Source organism: Panthera uncia, assembly GCF_023721935.1.
Source record: "Panthera uncia isolate 11264 chromosome C1 unlocalized genomic scaffold, Puncia_PCG_1.0 HiC_scaffold_3, whole genome shotgun sequence".
In the NCBI taxonomy this organism is placed as follows: domain Eukaryota; kingdom Metazoa; phylum Chordata; class Mammalia; order Carnivora; family Felidae; genus Panthera; species Panthera uncia.
In genome coordinates, this window is record NW_026057584.1 from 37,127,315 (window position 1) to 37,154,967 (window position 27,653).

The 27,653-nt window shown below is 37.2% G+C and overlaps 1 protein-coding gene across 1 annotated transcript in view; it reads right to left on the reverse strand.

The window, feature by feature from the left end:
* PLCL1 (phospholipase C like 1 (inactive)) overlaps positions 1–27,653 on the reverse strand; it is a 334,466-nt gene that overhangs the window by 62,171 nt on the left and 244,642 nt on the right. The window contains exons 2-3 of the mRNA XM_049615203.1: positions 13,998–16,472; positions 11,218–11,421 (exon numbers count right to left, since the gene is read on the reverse strand). Of these exons, the coding sequence (XP_049471160.1) occupies positions 11,218–11,421; positions 13,998–16,472 (2,679 nt within the window). The remainder of the gene's footprint in view (positions 1–11,217; positions 11,422–13,997; positions 16,473–27,653) is intronic.

Below are 27,653 nucleotides of genomic sequence, written 5' to 3' on the forward strand. Positions count from 1 at the left end.
ATCAAACCTAGAGAGAAATATACTCAGTGGCATCTACTGCTCTTTCAGGAAGGAGTTATCAAATTTGGAAAGTTAATCACTTAAGAATATGCCAATCTGCTCTAGACCTATTTTGTTCTCTCCTCTTAAGAAGACTGAGGGGCGTCTGGGTTCCTCAGTCAGTTAAGCCTCTGACTCCATTTTGGCTCAGATCACGATGCCCCGGTTCGTGAGTTTGAGCCCTGCATCAGGCTCTGACCTGACAGTTTGGAGACTGCTTGGGATTTTTCCCTCTATCCCTCTCTCTCTGCACCTCCCCAGCTCAGGCTCTCTTACTCTAAAAAAGAAAGAGAGAAAGAAAGAAAGAAAGAAAGAAAGAAAGAAAGAAAGAAAAGAAAAAGAAAAAACTTGAAGTAAGACTTAAATTTTATCAAACTTGATACCTTTTAAAATCAAATATATATTTACATATACATTTGCCAACTAGAATGAACACAATTTCCTTCAATTTTTAATTTCTTTAAAAGTTTTAAATCCAATGGATTGTTAATAAATTGGCATCTGTTGATTTTGAGCAAAGTCAATCTCATTGAGACTGTTAATTTCAGTGAAACAGATACACATATAAGGCCAGAACATTTGCAAGCTTACTGGAAGTCCACTGCATTTGATGTATGCAACAAAGTATTCTCTGTCCTGGGATTAACTCTATGTTACATTTTCAAGCCTCATTCATGATGATACAGGACAAGAGAACTCACACGGAGCAGGCCAAACATTTGTCTCCACATCCATGACAGTGATAAGATCTACTTCAGGGAGCTGCTGTCTGCATAGGGGGATCATTTTACCTTTTCTTTTCTCCAGATGTTCTATTTCCATAATATAGTTGTCAGCTATATCTTGAATAATCATTAGAAATGTTTGTTTTTATCTCACACTATGATTAAATTTTAAATTTTAGTTCATTCATAAAAAAATTGTCAGGTTACTAACCATTGTGAACCATCTCCAGAATTTCACTTGAGTCTTCAGAAATGCAAAGCACACTTTGAGGATGCATGCACAATATTTCACAGAGATCTAGCCTGTGATGCAGACAGCTTATTGATTCACCTCTGAGGTCCAGTGTCCTTGGAATGCTGGTACCAAGTGGAAATGTACCTTCAAGATGTTGACACTTCCCCCAATATGCAAAAAATGTATCAGAAGACATTGCTACACCCACAAGTAGAAGTTTCAATGCACTGAGCATATGATACCTTGTTTTTAAATAAGCAGCTCTATTTGAGCACCTACCAGCAGGCTCTTTTTTTTTTTTTTTTTTGCATTCTATTAGTACACAATTAGCTTTTCGAAAAGCAAACCAATATAAAGTTCTACACAAATTTCACAATGAGAGAGTGATAGGTGAGTATCTGTGACTTACCTAATTTCAATTTAAATTGATTTCAATAAGTAAAATTATATTGAGAGACATACCACAACTTTTTCCTTTCCTGAGCCTCAATGTATCTTTGTAATAACACTGACAACCCATTATGTTTGGCTTAACTGATAACCTGGCAGCATATTGATTCCATTACAAGAGTAATTAAAGATAGCAATTAGTTCTTTTTGCTAGATTCCTGATCATGCTAACAAAACCAACTGCTCTCCAAATCATACCCCCAACTGACTTAGTAGAAGATTAAATAACCATTGACCCACGTTCTCAAGATTGTTTTTGCTTTCTTTTATATCGTCAGAAAATCTGTTGCTCTTATCATAGTAAAGTTTTAACTTTTATGTTAATGTTAAATAATTCAGCACAGAAGTCACCTTCAGAGAATACTTTGGGCTTATTTTTCAGTTGCAATCTCCTGTAAGTATTCCGCCTCTGAATGTTGTATTCAAAACACTAATTACCTAAAAGTTTTCACATTAATTTAAAACACTGAAAAAGCCCAAATATGTTAAGCAAATACTTCTTGATGATTCATGAAAAAGTAGACAGGTCAGAACATTAGAAAAGAAAAAATTCAGCTATCTGAAGAAAAAAATCATATAAAGGTTGGACAGCATTTTTCTTTTGAAATTAGTTGCAGATAGGGACTTCTCATTTGTATCTGCTACTTCTTATGAAGGTTCTATCATAACCTGAGAATGTACAAATAAGTTGCCCATGAGTAACAAGGGCCATAGATCCTTGAATTACCTCCCCAGTGCTCTGGAGTAGACCCTGGACAGAAAGGCTAGGGCTTCTTTAGAGAAGGGAGAGGTGAGTGAAAATAAAAACATTCTAGAGAGACAGAACGTTTTTCAAAAAAAAAATTCTTTGCAAATAAAATTCTGTGGGGCATGGAGTGGAAACGCGAGTGGGGTGTATTACAAGTCACTGTGAAAAGTCCATCGTAGTACGTAAGTTCCTTAGACTCCATCCACTTCAGGACATAAAACATCATCTGCCCCACTATGTAGACGTTGTATGTCTCTGCTCCTGCCCCCCTTTTCAAATTTTTTTAATGTTTATTTACTTTTGAGAGAGAGAGACAGAGTATGAGTGGGGAGGGGCAGAGAGGGAGACACAGAATCCAAAGCAGGCTCCCAGCTGTCAGCACAGAGCTGACGCAGGGCCTGAACTCAAAAACCGTGAAATCATGACCTGAACTGAAGTCAGACACTAAACCCACTGAGCCACCCAGGCAGCCCACTGTTCCTGCCCTTGTAAGGCGTTAAGTCCTGCCTTCTCATCAGGATTTTTTATTTCTCAAGGATAGAAATTTTGATTCATACCATTTCTCCCCCTCAGCAACTTGCACAGTAACGTGTCTAAGACCTGTTTATTGAGTTGACTAATCAAAAGCTTAATGACTTATACAAAATGATATGTTGAAAGAGAAAGTGTTGTTTTTTGTTGTCAAAGAGTCAAAGACCCATCATGCTTTACAAATAGCTATTTGTGCTGATAACTGTCTCTGTTTATTCATCTCTGTATTGTACAAAATCTACTAAAGTTCTTTATAGTTGGTATGTACTGAATGTTATGAATAAATTAATAAATGACTTTTTTCTTAATAAGGTCAATTTTGTGAGAAGTTAGGACAAAGGGCTGGACTTAGATTGATGGAGGGGGAACTAAGGCTAAGAAGGCATTCTAGGTGATATAGAAAGGAGATACAAAGGATGGAAAATAAAAAGGAGGTGGGAAATATATCAGCTTGACTGAAGGAGAGGGTTCAAACAGAAGGAAATGGGAAATGAGATTGGCAAAACAGCCAGCACTGGTGGGCAAAGATTTTGCAAGTCTAGTAAAAGCTCAAAAATAGAATTTGAAATGATTATTCCAATTGTTGAATTAGGGAAAGGTAGAGACTAAATGAGGGACTAGTCAACCTACTGAAAAATTCAGGTAGGAGAAGAAGAGAGTCTGGTAAGAACCTTGGCTAAGTCAATATAAGAAAATAGATACATGGGGCACCTGGGTGGCTCAGTGGGTTAAGCATCAGACTCTTGAATTTGGCTCAGGTCATGATCCCAAGCCCCACATCAGGCTCTACACTGAGCATGGAGCCTGCTTAAGATGTTCTCTCTCTCTCTCTCTCTCTCTCTCTCTCTCTCTCCCTCTCTCTCTCTTTCTCGTTCTCTCCCTCAAAAAAGAAAAAAAAAGAAAATGGACACATGAGAAAAACATGAGGAAAAAAAGCAGTGGATCTCATTAATATTGAATTATAAATTAAAAGACCTTATTGGAGTTAACAGAGAGAAAGCATTCGAAATGATTTAGAGGAACTGAGGATGATTGGCAAGGTGGTATCTTTTGCAGTGGTCTGGAGATGGTAAATGAATACCTAGGAAATAAGAAGATGAACCAGTTTTTGACCTATGAAATTTTTGATGTTGGTTCTTTAGACACCCAAGAATGTTTTGTATTCAAATGTAGCAATGTGACTAGAGTAAAACATTAAGGTTGGGGCTAAAGATGGGTTTCAAAAATAATATGAAATCGACATGCATACAAATACTATTGTAGAGAGAAAAAAGTCATATCTATTAAAACAAACTAATTTTGACAGTGTCCTACTGAAATTATAAAGTATTTTCCAATGAAATTGCCCACTGTTGCAACTTCATGTTAAATGATAAAGAACATAAGAAGATCACCAGCCACAGACTCATAGGCCTGGGATGGACCTTACCACGTCACCTGCCCTAATTGTAAGCTGCTGGAACACAGCATCTGCTATACCTTCCAGAGCATTCAAACCAGTGGCTTGCACATGGGAGGAACTCAGTCAATGTTTATAAAATTAAGTATCTCCATGCTTGGCTCTAACACTGGGCAGCTCTTTAGGTAACCAATTCCATTTTTTAACAGCCCCAAGAATTAGACTATTCCTAACAACAACAACAACAACAACAACAAAACCTTACATCATTTTTATTTGTAAAACATAATTATATTGCATTAGCAACCTTAAAAGACTTGACAGTGACTCTATATTTCCTACTTCAGTGGATATTTTGTTTGTTTGTTTGTTTGTTTGTTTGTTTTCAAATAGAGAGAGAGAAAGAGAGCATGAGTGGGGGAGGAGCAGAGAGAGAGGGATCGAGAGAATCCCAAGCAGGCTGCACACTGTCAGTACAGAGCTCGACACAGGACTCAGTCTCCAAACAGTAAGGTCATGACCTGAGCCAAAATCAAGAGTTGGATGCTTAACCAACTGAGCCACCCAGGAGCCCCAATTTTCTTAGAGAAAGGGAAAATCCAGAGTGGGCAAGTGAAGCTTACTCTTTCAGAGACCTGGGCAAGAAAAATAAAAAATTAATTAATTAAAAAATCACAGTGCAATAAAGGGACAGGTCACTTAGAAGTGGTGCTCTGGCTTTCAATTATATCCTGGGGACAATTTCTGAAAATCTGTCCTGGTGACCACAGGACCACTGAAATGGCAATGTAGCAAGCTTAATGCCAATAGCCCTCTACTGTGGATCTTTAGTCCAGGAAGGAGGCATCAATTCCACCTTCAGCTTTTAGAACCCATTCTACTTGCCTAAGTTATTGATTAATAATGTTCCCAGTTTGCTTTAGTGCTTTTCAGAAGCTGTCACATCCCACCTCTGGCTGGGACATGTATTTGCTATCAGGAAAATCACCTCTGCTTCAGCTGCCCCAAATATCAGACAGATGTTTATAGCTACATCCCTATTCAGAGTATTAAGGGATATTGTAAACAGCATTGTTCTTAGGAAAAATTGTAATTCTTTGAGCAAACTCACCCTCAGCTAACCCAGACTTGGGGAACACTCTGTCATTAAGATCTTTTCCTTTTCCCAGATAAAAATTTGTTGTAGGACAGGATCTGTCTGTTACGTTCACTCAAAGCCACAAATTACTGATAACCCACTGTATTATTATTCATAGCTATTTTTTTGCCATTTTAATTTTTTTAATGTTTATTTATTTTTGGGAGAGAGAGACAGAGTGCTAGCAGGGGAGGGGCAGAGAGAGAGGGAGACACAGAATCCAAAGCAGGTTCCAGGCTCTGAGCTGTCAGCACAGAGCCCGATGCGGGCTCAGACTTGTGAACCACAAGAGCATGACCTGAACCAAAGTCGGACACTCAACCGACTGAGCCACCAAGGTGCCCCCTTTTTTTTGGCATTTTAAAAGAGAATAAAAAGTCTTAACCCAAAAGAATTGATTATAATTTTGGAATTTCAAGTACCAGATAGAAAACCTATATTTTAAATAAGATACAGAATGGGAGGGAAGGTGTCTTCTGAAATTACGCCATGTAAACAAGCCTACTCTACTATGGATATATTTGATATTTGATTTCTTGATATCAACACAGATACTATAATAGAATTATAATTGCAATGTTAATACTAAAATGACTTTTAAGGCTGAATCTTTAAGACCCTCAAGAAGAAATATTTCCAAATATTAAATTAGCCAGTGTTTGATAAGGAATAGAGCCATCTCAGGTCATTAGGGAAAAGCTAAATTTAGGGGGAAAAAATCTATGCAGAGGAACTCAGGGTTAATGTTTTCTAAAATATTTTCATTTTATTTCCCGTTGATAAATAGGATAGTTTGATAACACGCAGGTTGGCTTTCAGTAAATGGAGGTTACTTGTTGCCTGATTTGTTTCTTTTGATACTGAAATAAGCCAAATTTGTATCTGTTCAGAAATGACTTCAGGTCTTTTTTTATTGTAAATGTATTCTATGTTTTTTTTAGTAGTTACAACTTTTCCTCTTGGATAGCATCTATATAATTCATTACCATTTTTGAGAAATCCAAATATTTAAGTGATTTGAGTCTAAGTTGAACATACAAGCTGTTCATTTTGGAATACGTGCCCCCCCCCCCCCACCACCACCCAGGATTTATCTTCAGCCTTAGTCATCCAACTTTTTTTTTATTAATAGTCTGTAAAGGATTTTTTTAGGCTTTATTTTTACAAAAAGTTTTAGGTTTATATAAAAACTGAGCTGAAACTACATAGAATTCCTATAAACGCCCTGAGCCCATCCTCAGTTTCCTACTGTTAACATCTTTCTTTAATGTGGTACATTTATTATAGTTGATGAGCCAATATTGACACAGTATTATTAAAGTCCATACTTTACATTAGAGTTAACTCTGTTATATGCTGTATTAATTTTGACAAATGTGTAATGATATATATCCACTATTATAGTATCACATAGAATAATTTCAGTGGGGGTGCCTGGGTGGCTCCGTTGGTGAAGCACCTGACTGTTGGTTTCAGTTCAGGTCATGATCTCACGGTTCATGAATTGGAGCCCCGCATTGAGCTCTGCACTGGCAATGCAGAGCCTGCTTGGGATTCTCCCTCTCTCTGCCCCTCCCCTACTCATGCTCTCTCACTCTTTCTCACAATAAATAAACTTAAAAAAAAAAAAAAAGAATAGTTTCAGTGTCCTAAAAATCCTCTGTGCTCTACCTATTCATCCCTCCCTCCCTCACCCCACCCTGTGGCCCATCTCCAGCCCCTTGATCTTTTTACAGTCTCCGTAGTTTTGTCTTTGTCTGTAGGGGTTTTTTAACTACAAGTATAAGACGGAGAACAGTTTGGTTACAGTGGTGTCATAGAGGTAAAACAAAGGAGATTTAAAGATTTACCATAAAACCCACCAATTATGGCATCAGAACTATACTGTTTCTACCAACAATAAATGCTTCTATTTGTTTTTTATTCAACTAACATTAATTGGCAATATAGTCCATGCCAGCACTGTTTTAGATGAGGGAGGTAACTGTAGGAAGCAACACACAGGGTCTGGGCCCTCATGGAGTATACATTCAAATTGAAGGGGAAAGGAGGGCAGAAATTCAACAAAAAGTCAAGCAAAATATTTTTCATTACTGCTAAGTAGGATGATGGAAATACAAAAGGTTATGTGACAGAGCAACAAGTGGGGACAGTTACCAGGGAAGACTTCTCTGAGGATATGACATTTGAACTAAAAATTAAGAGATAAGAAGCAACTATTCATGCAAGAGGAGATTCCAGGCAGAGGGAACCACAAATAAAATAACCCAGAGATGGAAACAAACTTGACCTGATTGAAGACAGAAAGAAACCCCATGTGGCTGGGGGGAGTGAACAGAAGAAAGACTGTGGGGGTGAGGCTGGGAGAGGCAGAGGAGGCTGGGAGAGGGGAGTGAGATAGGTATGCAAGGCCTGATCATAAATGACCCTATACACCACGATCATAAATGACCCTATAGACCACAGTAAGGAGTTTCAATTGTATATTAATGGGAAGCCAATGTAGGATTTTAGGCAGGAAAGTGACATGATCAGATTTATGTGTTTTAAATGATCATTCTGGATCTGCAGAGTATCTTAGAAGACTTCTTTAAAATAAATATTAACACAAGTATATCAAGAGCTTGAAGGTGCCAACCAATACAATGCAGATCCTAGAAAGTAAAAATGGTGTTTTCACATTCGAGGCTAATATCATCATTATTTATATCTGTTTCTACCCACTTCCTCCCTAAAAGAAATAACCCAGCAGAGCTGTCAAAAGAGTTTTCAATTACTTGCAAGGTCTTCTGAGTTTTGCCATTTGGCATAGGGATATTTACACTCAAAATTATTTCCATAAATCATTTCCATAGGGAACTATAAATGAATATATCATTGTAAGTATTTCTGTTTTCTACTCCAACTTTTACTTTAAGCTTTGGAAAACCATGCTAAGCCTGTAATTACAAATTGCATTTTAAAAATACAAATGAGAAAAGGTTGATGTTCAGATTTAGCTCCCACAGATAAAACTGAAAAAACAAAACAGCATCGGACACTTGGAGATGTGAAATGGAAACTGGCCAACCACAGTCCAGGTGCTTTGTAAGCTGCCTTTTCCAAGCCCAGCTCCAGGGGAATAGGCTCCCCTCCCAGGGAATGATTTTTCTTTCTTAGTTTCACAGAGAATTGGAGGAATAAGTGATTTCCACTGTCTGTCTCTATGGCAACTAGTACCCTAATTTCGCCTCTTAAATGGCAATTATACCTATTCACTGAATAGCTTTCAGTCCCTGCTTTTATGATGAAAAAACTGATTTCATGAAAAATGAGATATAGGTAATAGGTGAACTTTTCCCCCAGCAGTCATGGAATACAGTTTATAAGAGGTATGATAATTCAGAAGGAGAATGCATTCTATGGGGTTTTTTTCTTTTTCAGTTATAGGATATGTATCCCAAATGTTTTTCCTCTAGTCATTTTTTAATGATAAAATATTATTCAATTATGAAAATTAGTTGGGTTCCTTGTAAAGAGTTTGGCAAATAGAGAATAAAAATTAGAAAAGCATAAATAAGAAAATAAAGTTCACTCTCTTTATTTAAAAATACTTACTATGAATATTTTGCTGACATTGTAGATATGTATACATGTAAATACAATATAAATCCTATAGTGTATATTTTTATAACAGACTTTTTCACAAAATATGTTATGAGAAGTTTTCCATACCTTTAAATATTCTTCTAATGCATGATTTTAGTGGGTTCAAGAGTGTACATCTTGGTTTACTATATTTCATTTAACTATAGTTCTATGTTGACATTATTAAACATAAATGTTTACGCATATCATTATTGCTTTAGAATAAATCCCAGGATGGGGCGCCTGGGTGGCTCAGTCAGTTAAGCGGCCGACTTCGGCTCAGGTCGTGATCTCACAGTCCGTGAGTTCGAGCCCCGTGTCGGGCTCTGTGCCGACAGCTCAGAGCCTGGAGCCTGCTTCAGATTCTGTGTCTCCCTCTCTCTCTGACCCTGCCTTGTTCATGCTCTGTCTCTCTCTGTCTCAAAAATAAATAAACATTAAAAAAAAATTAGAATAAATCCCAGGAAAGAAATACATAAATAAAATGAGGTAAACATTTTCAATACTATTGCTAAATTTTTCTCCCAAAAGATTATATCAATTTGTTTTCCCAGTAGAGGTAGATGGGTGAGAGTATCCATTATCTTAAATTCTCTATCAGAGGTATGATATTTTTTAGTGCCAATGAGAGGGACTATCTCACTACATTTCTTTAATATCTTTAACCTATAACTCATTTTAAGGTTAAATATGGTTTTAGGTTTTCATTGTCTTTTTTTTTTTAGGAGGAAGAGATACATGAACTGCCTGTTCATCTCTGAAGTAAAGAATATTTATGGGACACCTGGGTGGCTCGGTCACGTGGACTCTTGATTTTGGCTCAGGTCATGATCTCATGGTTTGTGGGGATACCTGCGTTGGGATCTGTGCTGACAGAGCCTGTTTGGAATTCTCTCTCTCCCTCTCTCTCTTTCTCTCTCACTTTCTCTCTCTGCCTCTGCCCCTCCCTCACTTGCTGGTGTGTGTGTTTGTGTGTGTGTGTGTGCACGTGTGCGTGTGCACATGCACACACACACACACTCTCTCACTCTCTCAAAATAAACATTAAAAAGGGACTATTTTTATTCCCTAATAACTCTCCTCCCTCTATTTCTTAGTATCAGAAGAGATAACTTTTAGTTGAGCATATAGCCCCTTGACATAGATACTTCTCATCCTCCTCTTCAGCTAAGTGTGTCTGTTTTAACTCTAGCTCATGAAATATAAGCAGAAATGATCTATGCTATTTCAGAGAAATGTCCTTAAAGGCAGAAGATATACTTTCTTTTCCTCTTCATCATTTCTGATGACTGGAATGCAGATTTTATGGCTGGAGCCTCAGCAGCCATTTTGGACCAGAAGAATAATGGTCACACTGCAGGGATGGTAGAGCAGAAAGGTAGAGGGAGCCTAAGATCCTAAGAACTTTATAGAAGTTTCATCCTGGAAGGCTGGGTCCAGATTTTTATTTGAAGGAGTACAACTGTATTTTTTTTAATGTTTATTTATTTATTTTTGAGAGAGGGGCAGGAGGTAGAGAGAGAAAGACAGAGAATCCCAAGGAGGCCCCACACTGTCAGCACAGAGCCTGATGCAGGGCTAAAACTCATGAGCCATGAGATTACGAGCAAAAAATCAAGAGTTGAATGTTTAACCAACTGAGCCACCCAGGCACCCCTAAAACTTTGTATTTTTAAGCCATTATTGTGTTGCACTGTTTGTTTTATCAAGCTGAAATTAAACCTAATTGACATAAGATTTTTTCCCCATTTTTTTCTCACTGATTTTTAAGGATAGTTTACACTTTATCTGGTATATACGTTACAAATTTTTCCAATTTTTCATTTGCTCCTTAGTTTTTTATGGAATTAGGAGATGCAAAAATATAACTATCCTTACATTTAATTGCTACATAAACTCCATTATATAGTCAGAAAAAAATCATTTAATAGTATCATCTTAGAAATATAAATTCCAGAGAAATATTTTGTCTCAAACATCATACAGCAGTGAGAAGCATAAATTCATTTCCTACAGGTATACAATTAAATGGTTATGTTGCAGGCTAACATCATTTAGATGGTCAAAAATTGTGCTTTTGAAGACTTTATCAATAATTCATTCCTTGCTAAAGCAGAGAATTTCTATTTGTAATCTGTGGAGCTCTGGGTTCAAAGCACTGCCTCAGAGGTCTTCACTGGGACCTAGGGGAAGCTGAGTGGGTGTGCTCTGTCTGCCACCTGCAATGTTATTTATTCATCAGAGTTACACAAAGGAGCCCCTGCCAGATGATTCCCCCACACACACACACATTCAGGTAAGAAATATAGAGTCACAATTTCCTACCAGATCATAGGCAGCCAACATTTTTTTCTGCACATCTGGAACTGCCCCCAAAGGCTCCAGATAAGGAAAGTTGTCTTTCATCACAAGAGAGACTGAGGGAGTATTGTCACTGGTGATGAGCCGAGAGGACAAGGTCAACAGACACTGCTTCAGACTGGCAATCGGAGGAAGTCCACACAACTCCTTAATAGACACTATGGCATTCTGTGGGGAAGAAAACATGGAATTATACTTCTGACCACATGACACATCACCCCCAGCACTTCTAGGTTTACACTAAAGTATATTCATTAAAAGTATACCCTTTAATGCATACATGTTTGGAGGAAACTGGATTATAATCAACCAAAAATGTAATGTGCAGAGATGACACACAGAGCTAATCCATGATTATACCTCATCTTTCTCAATTTTTAGCAACTGCTACATTATGCCATAAAGTAAAGCAGACTGTGAACCAAGGCTACACAGTGCTTTTCAAAGCAGAGCACTGGAATATTCACACAAATCAGCATTGGCTGGTTGTGAATATCTTACTTGATTTGTATCATGATGATCATAAAAATAAGTCCATGATTGTACGTTGGAGTGCATCTTCTGTGAGCTTTTCCCCTCAAGGTAGCAGGCTGCAATTACTCACCATCCTCCATTCGACTAACCATCAGTGGTATTTCTTTGTCGTCGCATCAGAAATGCACCTGACAGATGCACATACTGAAACAAATTTCATGTATAGCTACATTTGTCCATGATACAGGCTTTTAAAATTCATTTGAAATAGGAATTATGCCTACTTTGTGTTTTATTAACAGGGAGCAGTACCTAATCTATTCTATGTCGAACGAATTTAGTGACAATGATACTATTTCATTTTTCTACTGATCAGGCTCCAAACAATTCTTAACCCAAAAGACTATGTGTTGGGATGATATAAATTATCAATGCTATCTGAAAAAACTTTATTTATAACCAACTCTGCTTAACATGTATTTTAAACACATAATATGTGGAAAGGATATATTTTTAAGAATTGCATAGAGGGGCACCTGGGTGGCTCAGTCGGTTAAGCGTCCGACTTCAGCTCAGGTCATGATCTCGCGGTCCGTGAGTTCCAGCCCGCGTCGGGCTCTGTGCTGACCGCTCAGAGCCTGGAGCCTGTTTCAGATTCTGTGTCTCCCTCTCTGTCTGACCCTCCCCCGTTCATGTTCTGTCTCTCCCTGCCTCAAAAATAAATAAACATTAAAAAAATTTTTTTAAATTAAAAAAAAAAGAATTGCATAGAAATAAATAAAATTTACTTGCAACATACAAAATAAGATGTAGAAATGACATAACTAATCTGAAACAGGGATTTATAATAGCTTTGAATTATGTCAGAAAAAGTCATGTAGAAGATGCTAATATTTGGAGCCTATTTTTAAAACAGTGGCTAAGGCAACCACTTCAAATAAATGCTCACCATCTAAGTGTTTATATGTCATTTATGTGTCATACTATTTTCTACCATTTTAGCTATTTAAACTGACTTTAAGTCTATGTTGAATTTCTCTGTGAAATAATGTAAAAATAAAGTCTTCACCAAAAGATGGATTTGAGGTTCAGCATCACCTGACTAAAAACCATGAATGATTTTTGACAGTCAGCAATTCTGGATTTAAAGCCCAACATTCCTATTTACTAACGGCAATATTTGGGAAATCACCTAACTTCTTCTAGCTTGTTTTCTGTCTTGAAAGTAGGGATTTTTGGAGTGAGAATTACTATTCGAATGTTAGCTAAAGGAGCAAATTAGGTGCATTGAAAAATGTTCCTCTTTTGTTCTGCTCTCAGACTGCTACTTCTGCTAACCAAAACCTCCTTGAGTATTGCAGGAACTCAGTATTTGTTGTTTGATGGTTTCTAAGTAATATGAGCCTAGAATAAGTACATTCAATGGTACTGAAGAAAGAAATTGGCAACCATCTCTGATTACAACATTAATAAAGGGAAAGAAACTAACACTGAATTCCCACATGTCAGCACCAGGAAATTTACATATACTGTCATTTAATTCTAATAATAATTCTGTGATGTATTACTATTTTCATTACCTTATTTGGACAAAACTGATGATCAGGGATCTGAAAAACTTCGCTCAAGATCATAAGGGGATAGAGTTTAAGCCAGAATCCATGTTCTTTCAACTTTCAATTTAACCACATTTCTAAGAGAAGGCTACCTAGTTTTCAACATGTTCAAGTGCTGAATATTGTTTGTTTAGTTGTGTTTTCTAATGGGAGTAATTTATTATTGCTGTTGTACACTTAACTAAAATAAACTGATAGCATTATATTTGTTTATATGACTTCAACTTCCCTTTCATGTTCATATCTGCAAATATTTTACATATATACTTGTAACTAGTATTTTACGTATATATAATATTTTATATATTGTACATACATATAATATTTTATAGTCTATTCTTTTTACATCGTTTCATATACACAACACCATATATCTATTTGGTTATGTGGTAGGGATATCTAATGGATGTATAAAGCATTTATATTCACTTGTTTAGTTCAGGCCAAATTTAACATAGCATTCATTTATAATCAGACACATGAAATATATCTGCTTTCACAGGTAGCACTTAATTTGGTGGTTTTTGAGTTTATACAACCTTTCTGATAATTTTTTTCTGTAATCAGATCACAAGTAAAATACAATGTTCCCTGGTAAGAGAAGGGTAGGAAGAAGTAGGAGCAGGTTGGGGGAAAGTTTGGGATTTTTCCTACCTGCATATTTTCTCTCATATCTATGGCTTCTCGTAAAGGATGAACTGCTATTTTAAAGATGTCATCTATGGTCTTAAGACCAATATTCCTGAGCATGGTATATTCTCGAACTTTCTTCCCCATTCTCACTGACAGGCTGCGCTTCTGTGGCTTTCCTCCTCCACTTCGATTAGTTATTGCTATGTGGACAAAAAGGGTTACATGTTCCATGATGTCACCCACAAAAGAGCGCAGGGGAACATGCCGATATCCAGGCTGCAAACATTCAAATGGTATTGTATATTGTCCTATAAACTCATCCCCAATGTAGTCATCATCTAGAACGACAAAACGGATCATGGCCAGCTCAGGTAGGTTTACTTGAAACTCAAAAGTTTCATCAAAAATAGGGTTATCACTGTTTTGCTGTACAGTTTTAGTTCTTTGTTCTGAACAGTCTGCTGGAATTCCATGTATCTCTATACAAACATAAGGATCTATGACATCTCCTTTGGCACAAGCTCCCTTGGGCTTTGGAAAATTCTGACCACTGATGATCTTGATATGAAGAGCTAGAGGAGACACCCCAGGTACGATGCCCTTTGTGTTTGCACTGAAGTAAGAAACTTCATCTCGCATGATGGATGGCCTTAGAACATAACCACATCCTCCGTTTTGAAGAAACCAGCCCGTGTGAAGATCCATCATTGGACCGGGAGTCTGAAAATTCATTGCCACAATCTGACAGCCACAATTCCAAAAGTCCTGTGGATTCAAGTTACTGGAATCGATCCTCATGGCACTTGGATAGATTCTTGATAAGAACTTCTTATTATAATTTACAAAATCCTCTGGGTATTCATTTGCAATTCGGCTGGCCTCTGTTTCACTAAATGAACACATTTCCCAGTAGTTTTGACTTTTCATGGACAGTTCAAAATCCCTATATTGAACAGATTTACAGATAGAGACCAAATCAGAGAGCTCCCTACACAGCCAGATCTGCTTCTGCTCCCCATTGTAATCTACTGACAGCCTTCGAGACATTTCTGCTTCCTCATCTTCATCTGTGACCTCTCCTTCTAAAACATCTGGGTCAGAAGGCAATTTCTTTCCTTTGACGATAATCATTCTTTTTAATTTTTCTGGTGATGGGAGGTAGGTTTCTGATGGCAAAGGTGCCTCAGTATAGAGCTTATTGCCAAAGACCTTTTTCATTTGTTGAACCATTACCTTCTGCTGGGGTAGGGAGCAGTGATTTCCCAAGCAAAGAATGAGTGGGTATTCAGAAGCAACGAAGGCAAATTTATTTATCACCTCTATGACACTTCGAAAGGAAAGGTGTGTTGTCACATTATTTCGATTACAAAGGATGGGTTCATTGTCTGAACCATCACTTACATCGAGTTCAATGCTTCGACAGCCCATTTTCAAAGCTCTAACATACCCATTAATATCAGCAGGCCCCCTAAACTGGTCTTCTATGAGATAGGTGTTGTGAGAAGCATTGATGTAGTAATGAGATAATGGCTGGGTCATATCTTGAGCAACCTTTTTTTGCTCAGGATCAAAAATGTCACATTCTGGTGACAACAGATACTGGGTAAAGCCATCAATTGCAAGAAACCCTTTCTGACGGCCATCTTCAGAAAGTTCATATCTTCGAATAATGTCTAAGCACATGTCCTCGGTAATATGGGCAACTCCTTGTTCAGCTTCTAAAAAGAGCATGAGATCGTTAGCATCCAAATATTCTTTATTTTTAGATATCTGTACCAGTAAGAAATACACTTCCGGCCTGGTGCAAAGTTCACAAAAAGCTTCACAAAATTCCTCTTCTGTCACTCGTGTGGTTAGTTTTTCTTTGCTCTTCTGGATTTCTTTAAACTTTAGCCTGATCTTGGATTCCTTCAGGGTAGGGTTGAGTTGTTTTATCAACTCTACAGAGGTGTCTTCCAGCATAATCCCATTGCCGTCAACATCTGCTGCTTCGAACACTGTTTTCAACCACATGAACCTCGGCGTGTTCCGGTTGCCCTCTATAAAGTCAAGGGGCTGCTTACTTCGAGAAACCAGGTACCGCAAACCTGAAACCCAGATGTTCGCTACATCCGCCGAATTGGCAACCAGGTCCAGAGACTCGTAGTTTTCCCCGTGGAGTATGGAAAAGGCACAGTCCTCACAAATCTGGTCAGCAAGGCCATTGTTTCTAAATGTTTCCGTGTTCTTCCCCAGTCTGATTTCTTTTATGGCAGAAATGTCAAGCTTAGCTTTCTCTAGGTCTTTCTTGGAAGGTTCCCAGCGAAGAGCTTGGAGGTCTGTGTCCAGAGTGAAAAAACGGTTGTAAATACGAGAATTTGGCCGGACCTTCTTCAGTTCGCAGCCAGCTTGCATGAAGCTGATGCAGTCACTCGCACTGCTGATTTTCTTTTCTGACGGCATGCTGCTGAAAGACACGGTTTTCTTTCTTCCGCCACATTTTTGGTTAGAAGGATCCTGTAAAATAATTTGAAAATAAGGAATCAATTTTCCCTTAGAAAATAGACAAAATTCAATAACAGTATATGAACTCCTCAGACTCCATTCAGATATTATGATTATTTGGACAGAGGCTGGCCTAAATTCACATTTTCACAGTTCCAGAAAAAGACAAATTGCCACGAAAATTGATATTATTAGCTTTAGAAAGAAAAACTTATTTTTCAAATGCCTGGTGTTCTTTGAAATAAAAGCAACTATTAAGTTAACTACAAATCACTCATTTTTTCATTAAAGCAGATTCCCTAAGAACCACTACATGTAGGTACTTTGACAACCTAGCTCAAGTCCCTATAGATATGTGAAAGAAATAATGCTGGATTTCTTTAAAAAGTTTTCTTCATTTATACTTTGCAATAATTTAAGTTTTAAACTTAAAACTAGTTCAAATAAAAGATTTTCACCTTAATATGCTTTATATCAAAAAGGACTGACAATATGCCTTTTTTAAGTGTTTATTTTTTTTTTATTTTTGAGAGGCAGAGAGAGAGTGAGTGAGTGCAAGCAGGAGAGGGGCAGAGAGAGAGAGGGAAAGAGAGAATCCCAAAGAAGTTCCACACTGTTGGCACAAAGCCTAACACAGAGGCTCTGTGAGACCATGACCTGAACCTAAGTCGGATGTTTAACCCACTAAGCCACCCAAGCACCCCAGGACTGACAATATACCATAACTAAAAGTCGCTTTTTCCCCTCAAACTATTTTGAAGGAAGTAAGTTTCTTGAAAGTCAGATTGGAAGCCAATGACAAACAGATGACTCTCACTTGATCAAATTTGTAGACTGAGGTACACAGTTTAGATGAACTTTATGAGAATCAGCACCTGTGTTTCAATATAAAGCTATTAGTAGCCACAGCTCAGAACTAAACAGAAATCTTAATGGTTCCACTAACTCTTAAGGTTCTTCCAATGTAAATTAAATTTTCAAGCCTTCCACCATAGAATTTCACAGAGAACACTTGCACCTTGCATTTTACCTCTTTCTGAAAGTGTCTCTGCATCTTAGTCTCACAGAATCCTCAGCCCATTTTGCCACACTTCCCTGAACCACAGTGCTGATGGCATCAGACTTTCTGTGTTCAGATTAGTGTGCCTTAAGCAGGTTAATTATTTCTTGTGGCTACTTTGTTCTTGGATATATCTTGACCTTCTCACATATTGTCTTTCCCAAATTACAGGTCCAATCCTTGTATTCGTAACATAACAGATATCATCTTAGTCCCAGACTGTCCACTATATCTATCACTCCCAATTCCTTTACACTGAGCATCTGACCAATGCCACTTAAAACTGGATTTTTTTTATACTTTCCTCTGTTCAGACCACAGACTGAAGTTGATAATGTTCCCAACCAGATCACCAATTCATGTAATTCTCCCAGGAACTAATTACACAAAAGCACCTAAATGCATGTTTACAGTGACTGATTTTATAAGCATAGCAAAACAGCAGCAAAGCGTCAAATGCAAAAGGCATTGCCCTTACATAAAAATAACTAGTCTCAAGCTGTAATTTTCTGCTCAGTAAATATATGACTTTAGGTAAGTCACTTAGCCTCCCTGATTCTTAATTTCGGCTTTTAAATAGGAATCAATAATCCTTACATATAATAGTGTTGTTGTGAGACTCAAAAGGAAAAGTGTGCATGAATATTCTTTGTAAACTGTAGGTGCTTATTGGATGAGTCTTTTTGAAGGAAGAGGAACATTTCTTCATACACCTGGTCACTGCAGGATCTGACCAGGATATTGGGGGTTATCAAGAAGTTGATTCATTCTTGACCTCTGCATTTAAGACAAATCTTCAGTGATAAACTGAAAATATTTAAAAACAGACACATGATATTACTATTTTAAGCACTATAAAGTCTGACCAAAATAGTCAGGACTCTCTCCTTCCCTGGCCTCCTTTTAAAACAGGGTAGAATCTCTCCTCTGAGGGCTTATTTAATTGTGATCCTGTCTGTAAGAGCCTCCCTATCCTGTGATTCAGAAAAAAAGGCAGGATGATTTATTATTCAATTGACTAAAACCTTGCCTGTGAAAAGAAAACAAAATTTGATTTAGTTATGGGATGTTGGTGGGATGATTCATTAACTCAAATACTTATCTGATGTTCAAGTGACAAAGATATAAATTACCCAATTTATTTACAGAATAAAAAAAATCTGTACAGATTACAGAATATTGTTTCTTGATGCCCTGGCATTTAACAACTTAGCTCATGCTTTTTCAGAGAGTTGTGATTTTTAATTATCCTATAGTAGTCAATTTCCTCATCCTTAAGTTAAAAAACAAGTATAAATCTTCAGCTGTTTAGACGTAGTTGCACTATTAGAAAACATTTAAATTCATCACAACCCACATGTTCAGAAATTTCAGGTGTGTGTGTGTGTATGTGTGTGTGTGTGTTTCCACACCGTGCAGGCAGGCACCGAATGGCACTGCTCAGATGGGACTAATCTACCAAGTACAATAGAGGGAAACTGAATTGTGACAGTAAGGTAGGAAACTGAATTGTGATAGTAAGGTAGACTGTGACTCAGCTCTTAAAGCTACCGTTTGCCTAGATTTTTAAGCTAATGAGACCTTTCACAGAAAAAAATATTTTTATATGAGCAGATCATGTTCTAAGCAGGATTATTGTCAACAGAGTTATAAAACCTCTAATGGTCTCTAACAAACCTTCAGTGGGAAATCAGTGTTGCTGAAAATGCATGTATATAGTTCCTACACCCCAGGTATGGCTCCACACCTCAAAAGCATTATTAACACTTCACTCTTGACTTGAGCCACTGTTTATGAGAACAAAAGTACTGCTGTGGAAAGAGCTTTCTCCTATAAGCCTCTCCTCTTTGTGGTGATATCTCCTTAAATCAAGATTTTCTCTCCTAGTAAGATAAGCCTTCAAGAGATAAATGTTTTCTATCTAGCCCAGGAAAGAATGACCCACTCCAAATGCTTATTTCCTGCTTTGACCTCCAATTCCTACATGGTTACAAAATTTACCCCAAAATGCCTTATAACTTGGAACCAGTGGAAAAGATATCATCTTAGGTTCTCATCTCACGAAGGACAAACTCCAAAGTTATTACAAGCCCCCAAATGAGCAAAACACTGGCCAAAGCACATGTGAACAAATAATTAGCTTGTCTGCTGTTGACTACAGCCAAGATTATTTCTACTCAAAATATGCTGGAAAAGTCTCAGGACTCTGGTATTTCTTTAACTCTGTATTTTCAGTGGTCATGCTATGCCGTAGCTCTGCAAAGCTTTGGTGTGGGGTGGGAGGGGTTGTATGGAGAGCACAGGAAGGATGGATGACCCCAAATCTCCTTCTGAGCTTCATCACCACCATGGTCTCTTTGCCAAGCCCTACGCCCCCACATTTGTGTTTCCCTTAATAAGATCTTCGCAGATTGGTGGTGGAGAGGGGGGACTACTCAGGTAAACAGTCAGGAGATATCCCCAAATGAAAGAATTTGAAATGTTGATATTAGACCGTCCTGTTGATAAATACAAAAAAGTATTTGATGATGGAATGAGAGAAAATGTACTGCATATATATATATATATATATTAACACAATAAATATATATATATATATATATATATGTATATATATATGTATAGGAAAGACAGGTGCTTTGGACACTTTCTAAGAGAAACCAAAGTTTGGTGTCACTTAGGTATACACTTGTCATCTTCTAGCTCATTAGATGACTGAATTGAATCCAATGGTCATAAGGTCATTATTATAAGGAGATTATTATAAAGAATGAAGACTTTTCCAATTTTTTAAAAATTTTTTAATGTTTATTCATTTTTGAGAGAGACAGAGCATAAGCAGGGGAGGGGCAGAGAACAAGGGAGACACAGAATCCGAAGCAGACTCTAGGCCCTGAGCTGTCAGCACAGAGCCCGACTTGGGGCTTGAACTCATGAACCACGAGATCATGACCTGAGCTGAAGTCAGACGCTTAACCAACTGAGCCACCTAGGTGCCCCTCCATTTATTTTTAAAGCTAAGTTTCCTCACTCTGCAATGAAAGGAAGAGGCCAAAGTACTTATTAACCCCCAAATTTCTCTTAGACCAGCTTACAAAATTTATTAGGATGAATAGCACACTATGACGCCTCTGTCCCCTAAATTAAAGTTTAGCCTCCTATTCTAGCAGGGGCTAAGAATTAGGCAGTGAACTCAATCCTTCCTATTGTTTAATATCCTATGTTCAAGTTTCCAAATTATCATTTCACAGGAAGGGAACACATTTAAACAAGTTAAGCAATAAACCAAACCAAGTTGAGTTTATATGATCTCTGAACATTTCAAGATAAAACTTTATATTTGGGATCTACTTAAATTAATTATACTTTATATAAAGGATTTAATCATCAGAATCAAGAAGAGTCTCATAAACTAGCAAGGTAATAGGCAAATGTTTTATTCTTTTATTAAAATAATACAGGGACACGTGGGTGGCTCAGCTGGATAAGCATCCAGCTCTTGATTTCGTTTCAGGTCGTGATCTCACAGTTCATGGGATGGAGCCCCATGTCAAGCTCTGTGCTGAGAGTGCAGAGACTGCTTGGGATTCTTTCTCTTCCTCTCTCTCTGCTCCTCCTCCACTTGTGTGTGCACACACACTCTCTCTCTTTCTCATTCTCTCTCACAATAGATTTTTTAAAATATTTTTAAAAAATAATACAATACTTATTTCCATAAGTTTCCACTGGCATTTGCTCTCTGACCCCAACAAGGCTGGATACACCGCAAATTCCTTATGAAACAATCAACAAGCAAAATCATTTTTCTTCAGCACCACAATGATGAGCCACAGAGGCAATTCAGCTTATTCAGTGAAACCAGTTTGGGGTCTCAATAATGAAACTATTGAATTATTTCAATATAATATTTTTTTAAAAAGTATACTAAAGCAACACACAAATGTAAATGTACCCAATGCCACAGAACATTTAAAAATGGTTAAAGTCGTAAATTTTATGTTATATACATCTTACCACACAAAAGAGTACACTAAAGTACTGTATACAAATTTAAGAGTAAAGAAAACATCATATCTACATTTGGCTACCTCTCATCTGATGAGCATGTTTAAACATGAGATTATACCATCACATATTCTTTTCATTTTTTGGCAAGTTGTTTTTAAGTGAACATTCAAAATGATGCTTTGTTAAAACAGAACAAATTTATAAACCTTAAAGAATAGCAATCAAAACACCAGTTGTCACACTGTTTAGAAGGAATCCTTGTTTCATCTTGTGGAAATCCAGGTATGTGAATGCAGATACTAAAGTGACATTCATTTCTCTCTTTTAGTACGAGGGGGAAAACACTTATTTTTGAAGAGCTCTCTTAAGAAAGTTTCTATACAAAAATTTAATCGATTATAACTAAAAGATAAGCAGAACTATAGGTACATAAATCCTGTTTTCACCACAGGGATTCTATCTTGTTCTTATAGACAACCTGTGAACTATAACACTATTCTATTCGTTCTTGTTTTATGAACTTACAAGCAAAATTCAGAAACAAAAGATTTGGTCAATACATGAAATCTTCAAAGTATTGTGGACAATATAATCTAGAATCCAAATGAGCTTCAACCTTAGATATTGAGAGGCCTCAGGTTTCCATTCTCTGCTCATTCATTTAACAAACAACAATAGGTGTTCCTACTCCATCCTCGGGACAAGCACATTGTAGAGTTTTGAACAAACTGAGAAAGCCTAACTTTTATCTTAGAAAGATCACTCCAGATGTGCACTAGATGGACAAAACTGAAGCTGGAGCAGTAGGTGACTTGAAGCATTAAAGGAAAGATGGCAATTGCCTGAGGTCACTAACAAAAGGAACGGAGAGAAGTGAGAAGTATCATGAAATAGGTGGTAAAATTAAAAGTCCTGTACTGGGTCTAGAATGACTCTTAGGTTTTTTATTTAAGTGAGAGGTGAGTGGAAATATTGCTGAGATATGGAATACCAGGCAAGGTGAAATGGGAGGAAAACAAAGTTTACTTTGGCCATGGTGGATTTTAGATGACTGTGGGCCATCTATGTGAAAGGACTTGGCAGAGAAGACTTAAAATACAAAGGTAGAGGGATAAGAGGACCAAGAGCATGACCTCTCACAGAAGTCAAAGAATAGACTTTAAGGAGTGAGTGCTGGAAAATAAGCCATTAAGATGGCTTACTGGATTTAGCTGTTAAAATGTCTGCTGGTAACTTTGATGAGAGAACATCTTATGTTGCCTTCAAGTTGGTGAGGACAGTGATAGGGGTGAAAGCAAAGGGCTGCAAGGAACAGAGAGGAGCCGGTATAAATGTTCTTTGGTGGGAAAGAAGGCCAGGATGACTCTAGTATAACTGAGGAGTAAAATGGCTCCCAATGAGACTAGAACAACAGACAGAGGCCAACAGTAATTATCCAGGAGAAGACTATTCTCAAAAATGCTGTCTTTATTAACTTGTATTGGTGATAGCTCAAGAAATGGAATCCATGTAAAATATATACATTATATCTAATATAACCTATACAATGGGCCTATGCCCAAATCCACATCCATGTTTGGCAGTTAGTCTAGAGAAAACCCACCCTCCACATACAAAGCCTAACTCTCCACGTAAAATTCAAGGAGGTAGGACAGATGGTATCTTCACATCTGTTGCCTTCAAGCTTCAGGTAAGGGAAGGCTGCAACTGTAGAATTATACCATTTATTCCACATTAAAATTTCCATTTTCTCAGAGTAAACTTGAATTACTTAATGTGAAGTTACCAACAAGTGACACGACTTATTTATGATTAAACCATATGACCCACCTAAAGTCATTATGTGGTACAATGGGGGGTAGAGGTCCTAATATCACCACTGAGAAGTGTCTGAATCCCGACCCAAGCTCTGTGAATCATTGGCTCTCCCTGGTGGCTCCCTAAGCCTAGCTGGTAAGAAGCTGAAGAGCTATTTTATTATCCATAAAGAAAATATTCATTCTCTACAACACCTCGTAATTCAACAGAATCAATTAAAGGCAATGCTAACTGTATGCAAGCACATATCTCTTGCCAAATTATGTTTTATGTCTGTATTTAACATGTATTTCATTTATAAAAGGTAATCCATTTAATAAAATACCCTAAATCCATCTTTTTTAGGAAACCTACTCTGATATGTATACAATGTGGCCGGGATAGAAAACTACCTTAATTATAGGAAGCCAGTGACAATCTAAATATTTTCTAAAATGACATCTCTTAAATGACTCTCCTCACTTGAAAGCAAAAATAATTGGATATTCTATAGGCAAACATGGGCATAGAGTGTAGAAAGTCCATTTCAGGTTACGTTCTTAGTACCATTGACTTCCTTCATTGAACAGAGAAATTTCCACTGTGCTAAATATCCCTGAAATCATTCACTCAGAACTCATTAAGAAATGGCTCAATAAAAATTATCTTAAGCTCTTTTGCTGCAAGGTTTCTACCCACAGTTTTCTGCAAGTATAACTCTCATTATGCATGCCCCATATATTATTTCAAAATACGGCATTTGCTGATACAAAGATTGAGTACCTACTATGTGCTAGGCACTGTCCTAGTGACTGGTTCTTTGAAAAATCATTAATCACAAAACTAATGTTGTTGGAATAAATGCTTTTGCTCCATCACTCTTTTAATATACAGGTGCTTATTAATGATGAAGTGAGTATAACAATGACAAAAATTATCAAATTTGATGGTTAGAGAAAAGCTTATAACAAATTATTCTAAATAAATAAAAATGGGCGCCTGGCTGGCTCAGTCAGTAGAGCATGTGACTCTGATCTCAGGGTTGTGAGTTTGAGCCCCACATTGGGCAGAGAGCTAAATAAATAAATAAATAAATAAATAAAATCCACAAACATTTAATAAATAAACAGCTCTAAATAACATTAAGACTGTTTGACAGCCAAGACCACAAAGGGGCATTAGAACAGATAAGATAATATTTTTAAAAAGTACTATAGTAATTATGTACAGTTAAGTTACATCCTTAACACTAGAGCCTTTACCAAGATACTTAAAAACAGATGAGAGGCAAACTAAGCACTGAAATGTTCAAAATCTATAATATGGTATTAGGAAAAATAATGTTAAAAGCATTGCTATTTAACAAGAAAGACAAATACAACCTCCACATGGAGCCTCAATATATTATATGTCATGGAAAATAAATCCTAAATTACATAGCTCTACCTAGAACTCTGTTACTCCTAGATGTGCTAGAAAGACCTTGCCAAGACTTGTTCCAAGTTTGCAGCAGGAACCCAGAAGATGACTTCAGTGGGCTTAATGACAACAAGGTCTTATTGCCATGCTCTTCTAGTAGGGTGTCCCCTTATCTGCAACTTTGTTTTCCACAGTTTCAGTTAACCACAGTATAGAAGTAAATGATCCTCCTACTGACATACTGTCACAAGGTCAAGAGTAGCCTAACACTGCATCATAGCACCTCCATCATTCACCTTGCTTCATCTAATCATATAGGTGTTTTTTTATCTCACATTCTCACAGAAGAAGACAGGTGAGTATAGCACAATAAGATATTTTAAGAGACCACATTCACATAGCTTTCATTATAGTATGATGTTATAATTGCCTTATTATTAACTATTGTTGCTAATCTCCCACTAATTTATAAACTAAACTTTATCATAAGTATGCATGTGTAGGTAAAAACAAAGTATACATAGGGTTCAGTACTACCTGTGGTTTCAGGCATCCATTGAATCTATCCCCCATGGACAAGGGAGAGACTATTGTAACTTCTAATAGTCACACTGGCAAGCATATTATTAATTAACCAGAATAGTACTGGATTTTAGTAGAGTAACAATTTTATAATGCCTGCTAAAATAACCAGAATTGCAAAATCAGGATTAAGGAGTCACATTCTATCATTTTCAGTTTTGAGACAAAGGTTTCTTTATCCTCCTCTCAACAATAATGTTTGTCTCAGACTAAAAAGGCTTTGGTTTGAAATTTTTAACACAAACTGGGAAGAAATTGACTCAAAAGAATAGTAAGCATAACAGTATATCCTCTCCAAGTCAAAAGTTAAAGAACACCATATCCTCATTTATATATTTAAAATGTTGTTTATTAAATATCTGAAATAAACTTTCTTATGTGATGTTTATTCAACAACAGTGGAGTAAAGGTGAAGAAACACCTCTCTCTGTACCTTTTTCTATATGCTTCATCTCTGTGATTCATTCAAGAAGCAAGACCATAAAAACCTAATAAAAATCACTGCCAGCTCATTGCAGATCAACACTCACAGGTGAAATCAAAGACTATTTCACCTGTTTCGACTTTTTTTTCACCTGTACAGAAATTAAGTCCATGTAGTTGAGGATACGTGGCCACAGGGAAACCAGACAGATAACAGCTTTGGAAGCCCATGTCTCCAGATGTTCAGTTCATTCCGTGGTTTCATGGATTCCTACCATTTCTGCTTTCCCTCACAGCATTAGGGCACAAACCCTGCAGTTGTTTGTTGTGAAACCTCACTGACTGACGGACTTTCTATTCTTAACTCATTTCCCCTCAAGTCCATCAGCATAGATGTTCCTTTATAGTGTCAACTGTTTTCGTGGAAAAGGCCTTGCTTCTCAGTTAACTCTTGCTAATCTCTGCTTGCATCCTCAGGGCCCACAACTTTGTGTACAGTTACAAGGAGCATTAACACTTCCATTTTTCTAGTCAAAAACATGACCTCTTTCCTAACCCCAACTGCTGCATACACTGCTCGGTTTTGCCTATTATAAATCCCAGGAGAATATGTTACATTACGCTCCTTAGAAGCACCAATATGAACAAAGTGAAGTAGGCACCAATAAAGGTGATGTTAACAATTATTCAATGGTCTCTGAGGAATGACATGCTGCTCTCAGTCCTGTTCCTCCAAGACAGATGTACACCTCATACTCAAAAACACTACATTTGTAACTGATCAGTAGCCTCTGCAGCTCTCAGCAGAGGTGCCAAGAACCAAGTGGGCCTGGAGACTGACATAGGATTCTGTCCTTTCTCGTGAGACTCCCCACACAGCAGGGCCCCAGAATCCTGACTGAATTTATGCCAGCACTGACTTTGTTGTTTCTGGTGTGAGGATTAATGGGAGGTGCTCTTTATGGAAAGCAGTATGTCACGGTCCCTAAAGAAAGGAAATCTCTATAATGAAGAATATGTAAATGTATACTTTTAAAATGTATATCTAATGCATCTCCTTCAGTGTCTTATTGTAGAGATTAAATGCAATGCCCTGATTATTTCATAGGTATAAGCGTATAACTTGATGCTTAACTAGGATATCCATCAGAAACTGATAAATAATTAGTTAGGCCTTCAAATCTATGCATAATTTTAAATGCATAATTATGCATGCATAATTTTTTTATTTCAACTAATGTTGCATATTTAAACTACTTAAGCTGAAAAATTAAAATACCAACAGTAGTGGAACGTTCTTAGAGTTCATTTCAAAAATGTTCCTGACAAAATTTTCCATTTTCCTTTTGGTGCTAAATAACCAGTTCACAGAATAGTTTCTCCATTGCGACTTCTCAACTTTTAATGGAAATATTTACCATCAAATATGAGAACCAGTATATTATTTACATTGATTTTAGTCACTTCAGAATTACATCTAATCATCTGAATTTGAACAAAACATGTTTTTTTTATGTTTATTTGTTTTTGAGAGAGACAGAGTGTGAGCCGGGGGGAGGGGCAGAGAGAAGGAGACACAGAATCTGAAACAGGCTCAGCTCAGAGCCTGACGCAGGACTCAAACTCACAAGCTGCGAGATCATGACCTGAGCTGAAGTCAGATGCTCAACTGACTGAGCCACCCAGGCTGAACAAAGCATATTTAAAAGCAAAAAGTATATCATTACTTTGTGAGTTCTACCATTGTTTATCATAAGGTGCTAGGAGAGCTGAGTTTCAGAAACAGATTTACAAAAACAAAACAAATCAGAATTTGAAGGTTGCTAGTAAGAGTAGATCTTAAAAGTTCTCACCACAAGAAAAAAACTGTAACTATGTGTGGTGATAGATGTTAACTATGCTTA